This window comes from Falco naumanni, chromosome 8 (genome assembly GCF_017639655.2).
Source record: "Falco naumanni isolate bFalNau1 chromosome 8, bFalNau1.pat, whole genome shotgun sequence".
Taxonomy (NCBI): Eukaryota; Metazoa; Chordata; class Aves; order Falconiformes; family Falconidae; genus Falco; species Falco naumanni.
The window spans coordinates 6,384,591-6,390,064 of record NC_054061.1 but is presented as its reverse complement, the minus strand read 5'-3'; the positions used below and the strand labels follow the sequence as shown (position 1 = coordinate 6,390,064).

Below are 5,474 nucleotides of genomic sequence, written 5' to 3'. Positions count from 1 at the left end.
GCTACTTTGCCTTTTATTTCTCTGGGCTCATGGTATATTGCTTGTTCTTTGTCCGTGGAGGTGATCTCAAAGAGCACACTTGGTGTGGCTGGAGTCTGATCTTTCTCTTTTCCCTTCCTCCTTTTCTTTTCCCTTCCTCCTTTTCTTTTTCCTTTTCTTTCTTACTGGTTTTTCTTCCTTCTTATTTTTCTTTTTTCCATCTTTTTTCAGTTAGTTTTTTTTCTCTCTTTTTTTTGGATTTTTTTTTTTAATTATTCTTCTTTGTATTTACTTTCAGTGTGGCAGACGCCGATGCACACACGCTGCCCCGCGGCAGGGGGTTACCTTTGCAGCCCCCCCCGCGCCCCCCAGCTCCCCTCGCACCCCTTGATGCTGCGGTGATCCCGCCGGTAGGAGGACCGCGGCGGCTGTCCGGCTTTCCAGAAGGAGCGGCGGGGGCTGTGGGGGGGCTGTGCCGCCAGGGGGCGCTGGGCGGACTGGGGGGCAGAGCGGGCGACTCGCTGGTGGCGGCGGTCACGTGGCCGGAAGTGCGCGTTGCCATGGCGAGGGCGGCCGGCAGGATGGCGCCGCAGTTCTGGGTGCTGCGGTGCTGCTCCTGCCGTCTCTTCCAGGTGCAGCAGGTGGGTGCGGGCCGGGGTGGGGGGCGGGAGCGGGGGGCGGGCTACCACTGACCCCCTCTGCGCCCTCCTAGGCCAAGCGGAGCGGGAAGTGGAGCTGCAGTGTGTGCGGCCAGCGGCAGGCGGTGCAGAAGGTGAGAGGCCGGGCCGGGCCTGTGGGGAGCCCTGTGGGGTGGCACTGGGGAGCCCAGCGCGGTGGCGGGGAGCCCTGTGGGGTGGCACTGGGGAGCCCAGCGCGGTGGCGGGGAGCCCTGTGGGGTGGCACTGGGGAGCGCAGCGCGGTGCTGGGGAGCCCTGTGGGGTGGCACTGGGGAGCGCAGCGCGGTGCTGGGGAGCCCTGTGGGGTGGCACTGGGGAGCCCAGCGCGGTGGCAGGGAGCCCTGTGGGGTGGCACTGGGGAGCCCAGCGTGGCAGTCAGCCCTGCCCGGCACACCACCCACTCTCAGCCGTGTGTGCTGTTACCTGGGGGAGCCTCACCTTGCGCCGTTTCCTTCTGGCTGCTCCCGAAGCCTTGTTTTTATTATTTTTTTGCAGATTTACGGCCAAGGGTCTGGCCTGGACTGTAGGCACCATGTCCAGAAATTAAACTTGCTGCAGGGAGAGGCGGAGGAAGCAGTCAGGTGGACATCTCGGTAGAGTGTTTAATCTTTATCTGCTTGTTTCTTTTGATGTGCTGCAGTTGATGTGCATCTTCAGCCTGTTGCCTAATTTGAGCTCATGGAGGGTGTTCTGTCCTGTAAAGCCATGACACATGCCAGTTTTGTGGTCACCTCTTAGGAACAAGCTCTTTGTTGGGTTTAGTGTCTTGACACGTTTCTTTTGACAAGGAATTTTTTCAGGTAAGTTTAGTTGATCAATAGTGTGGGTTGGTCAGGCCTTTACCCATTAAAAGATAGGCAAAAGGGTTTGGGTTTTGTTTTGGTTGTGCTTTTTTTTAATGGTCTTTCTTATTTGCTGTTTGATGAGCTGACTGTGATGTCCATCTTACAGACTGACAAGCAGTGCAGAGGTACATCCTTGGAGAGAAAACATCCTCCACTCTAAGCTGTTGCTACTTAACTTTTGGCACTTGGGGGTTTCAGACTGTTGAATCTGTTGAGTAATCACTGCTGCTATTGATAAAAAGACTTGTTTAGTGCAAACACTTGGATGTAATTCCTGCTGGAAAATCTGGGTAGCACTTTCCTGTTTATTTCCTTCCTGAATCTGTTTACAAATCGCCTGGTCTTGAACTAGTCCAGCTTCCTTTTTACTCAAGGTTGTTTTCAGAAATCAGTCATCTATCTGGTCAACATATCTAGTTAGATAACATAGTTGTGTAGTACTCCAGGGTTAACCTTTGTGAAGAACAGCCACTGTTGTTCACTTCGTCAAAAAGGGTTACTATTTCTATTCTCAAAACATGGTGGAATAACTTCCCTTTTCCTTCAGTTGTTTGGGATATACTTAGTGGGTTTAAGCTGCTGCCCCAAAGACATGCTGTTATATCCCTTGTTATGATCAATTAGAATTTGTCTTGCATGATTAGCAGCTTTAGATCAAACTTGCTACTCTATTTGTATAGAAAGAAGGAAGGCTACCCTGTAACTAGATTTTTCTTTCAAGTATTTGGGCAATGTATCTTGCAAATCTTTCATTTGACCTCTGCTTTTCTACAGAACCTTTGTTTTTCTGACATGGCTGCTATCCAGTGTTCCTATCCATGCTTTCTGTCCAGTCCCTTGTCCTGTGACTAGGTGATTTGAAGATCACAAATCAGCAGAATTGTATTCTAGAAACATTAATTTAAACCTCTATTCTAGGTGCACAGAAGAATCTGTAAATGACAGCAAAAATATAGCAGCAGAACATGAAGGCAGTTCAGTCCAGCAGGTAAGATACCTACAAAGCTGAGGTAAATACCAACCCATACTGACCTAGGTGAATCCAAGCGAAATCAGCAATCCCTTTATCTGGGTTCAGACAGCTGAACTAGTGTATATAATCAGAGCGGCTGCAGCAAAGAGAGAATGAGATGGTATACAGAAACTCTCTGCTCCACCAGGATACTGAGCCTGGGAACATGGCCTAAACTTGTGATTTGAGGCATTCAGCACATGCTTAACAATCCCAAAAATGAGAACCCTGTATTTTGCTGTTTTCAGTAATTCTCCTATGTTGTAGGAGGGAAGGGCACAGGTCAGTCGCTGGAGTAAGTATCTGGACAAGAACAGTGAAGATCAGGAAGATGGGGAGGAGGAGGCAGATAGAGAAAGGCAACAGTTCTGTTTCCGGAAGAACACAGTGGAAGAACAAAGGTACAAAAGTTTTTTTGGTTGAGATTTTTTTTGGTAATTCTTGCCCCCAGGTGGTGACATTTGGTTTGGAGGTGTGGGAGGTGGCTCACTTCTGATAGCTAAACAAAGTACAGGTTGCAGCGTAGACCTGAGTTTGTTATCCCACATCTGGGTTCTTTGCCTGGTTGTGCAAGAACAGAACCACACACAGAGCCGAGGTATTTGTTCATTGCATGTCTGCACAGAGATGGGTGCTAGGTGGTAAACCCACACAGCTAGCACACCTCTTAACACATAGTAAACTGTTTTATACACATCAAAAAACTGTTCATAATTACATTTAGTCAGTTAATTCTCATTGGTTCTTACGAGGCTTGGCTCCTTTTAAAGATACAGCATTCTTGGTTTTCACCGCCCATGTTCTGTGGGGAGGGGGCTTTCTTTGCTCGAGTGTGGATTTTTAGTATGCTAATTAGGATAGTGCACGCACAGTTCCAGTAATTTTCTGTTTGGTCTCATTAACCATTTGGTTCTCCTTGAGCTTATCTTGTTGTGTCCCAGCTTGACATATTTATGGTGTCTATTCCTTCTGCCAAGGCCATGTTTTGTTAACTGTAAGGATTAACTAACATTCTCTGTTTTCAAATTCTAAATTCTTTCTTGTTTTTCACTACAGATATTTACATATTTCTTTTTTCTCTCTCTTTAAAAAAAAATAAATAATTTTTGTATCAAGCTGAGCAGTGATTTGGTATTAGGGACTAAAACTCCTCTAAATTGCTAGAGCCATGCATTTTATGAACACTTCTGGTGATTTGTGAAAAAAATCCACAGTGGAGCTCATCTGTCCTCTTTGTGAATGGTTTTCTTGACCAGGAAACACCAGAAAAGCTTCCTCTCCAGTGATGTTGCAGAGTATTTAGAAGAAAATGGAGTTTTCCATCTTGCCTACCAAGCCAAAAAAGTTAAAACTGCTGAGGTATTTCAATTGTAGAAAATGCTTCCTACCAGTAAAACAAAGGTCAAGGGAACACTGCTCTTTTGTGTCATCATAATTTTGAATTTTTATGAGTCTTTCTCTGCTCTTCTATTTGAATGCCTGGGGAGGAGAAGAAAATTGTGTCAGGAGTTTTGTCTCTGAAAGGCTTTAGTCAAAGACAATGCCACCTTGTGTAGACAGAGTGGTTGAGCTGGATTCCTCTGTCAGCACAGCTGCAATCTATGCTGCCTTGCCTTACTGAGCAGTGGCACCTGCTGCAGTCGTTAAGGTTACTGTGATTATCTGCAGCGGTGGTGAGGTTGGCCTGAGTCTTCGCAGGCCCACCTAGCATGAGCCTCAGCTCTGCCTTGGAGGCCTGGTGAGAATTTGGGTGCATCTGAAGGACCCGAGTGCTCCTTCTTTGCCTGCTTCTTGGCTGTGTGTGCTGGGTTTATAACCAATCTCTCTTTCTTCTTTCAGCGCAAGAAACGTTTAGTGGCAGTGCCAGATCCAGATCATGGAGATGCCGTTTCTGGAGACAGGATGGTTCCTGTTGTCTGCAAGTCTGTAGTGCCTGAGGAGAATACACAAACCCCAGCTGCTTGTAACAAGCCCTCAAAGTGGGAAAAATTTCTCACATGTTCTGACAACTGTAGTGGAAATGCTGCCAGGGCCACCTTGTCACCACAGGAGGGCAGTGGAAGGTTGGGACTATGCAGCACCAGTGCAGCGGCTGCTGGTATGCCCAGTAAGCGCTCAGAACAGGCTGGAAGAACTCGATGTCAAGGTACAGGTTTTGAATTTGCAGAGTGTATTGTTGGTACTGGGCAGCTTGCCTCAGAATTGCCTGGCACCATGGTCCCCAGTGCCAGTTGCTCAGTTAAGGACGATGTGTTGTTGAAAGCCCCTCAAAGCCATTTGATAGGGGCAGGATCTGGTGGTGTAACCACTGCAGGAGGGTGCTGCTTGGATAGCATGAGCAAGGCGAAGGCAAACACCCTTACTAACTGTAACGCTGGGCCAAGGCCTAGCAATATTTCTTCTGAACGACTCTTCTGCACAGGGGAGGAGTTTGATGATGATCTCTGAGTTCAGGCCTCTCTGGTGTTGCTTTCTTGTCTGTCACTGTATTTGGTATAGTGAGTACTGAGGCATAACCTTGAACTCAAGTTAGCTTTATTTGAAGCCTTACAGAACTGTACTATTAAAGCTGTTTGAGAGTGGAAGAGAGTGCTGCAGTGGGCAAGCATGAGGGTTATGCAGTTTTGTTTAGCAACCTTATCAGATAGGATTCCTGGCCCATACAATTCTGTGATTACCGCCCCATTAGAAACTACAGCCCTTTCTCCCCCCTCTACTATGCTTTGTTTCAATCTCCCATAGCAACCCTTTCTTCTAGAACAGGCTTCAGCGCCAGCAAAACATTTCATTTCTCCTCAGAAAGGGTATAACACAGTATGTGCAAAAATGCAAGGAGGCAGTCTAGGACTGCAGGCCTGCCCAGGGAGCACTTGATAAAAGTCACAGACTCTTAGCCTAGTCCCTCTAGTCTTTTAACTAGGCTACATTAAACCAGGTAATACAGCTGTGATACTTTAACAC

General features: G+C 47.4%; 1 protein-coding gene across 3 annotated transcripts; it reads left to right on the top strand.

The window, feature by feature from the left end:
* Window positions 1–277: 277 nt before the first annotated feature.
* On the top strand, window positions 278–5,444 carry LOC121092563 (MRN complex interacting protein). 3 transcript variants are annotated; one of them, XM_040603776.1, is made up of 7 exons: window positions 278–611; window positions 692–751; window positions 1,152–1,249; window positions 2,420–2,489; window positions 2,781–2,914; window positions 3,770–3,872; window positions 4,353–5,444. In XM_040603776.1, exons 1-7 carry the CDS (start codon window positions 540–542, stop codon window positions 4,959–4,961), a joined length of 1,146 nt encoding a protein of 381 aa, XP_040459710.1. In that variant the 5' UTR covers window positions 278–539; the 3' UTR covers window positions 4,962–5,444. The 3 variants fall into 3 exon arrangements, with proteins under 3 accessions (XP_040459710.1, XP_040459711.1, XP_040459708.1); XM_040603774.1 differs by having other exon boundaries at window positions 279–620; XM_040603777.1 differs by lacking the exon at window positions 692–751 and having other exon boundaries at window positions 278–620.
* Window positions 5,445–5,474: the final 30 nt, after the last annotated feature.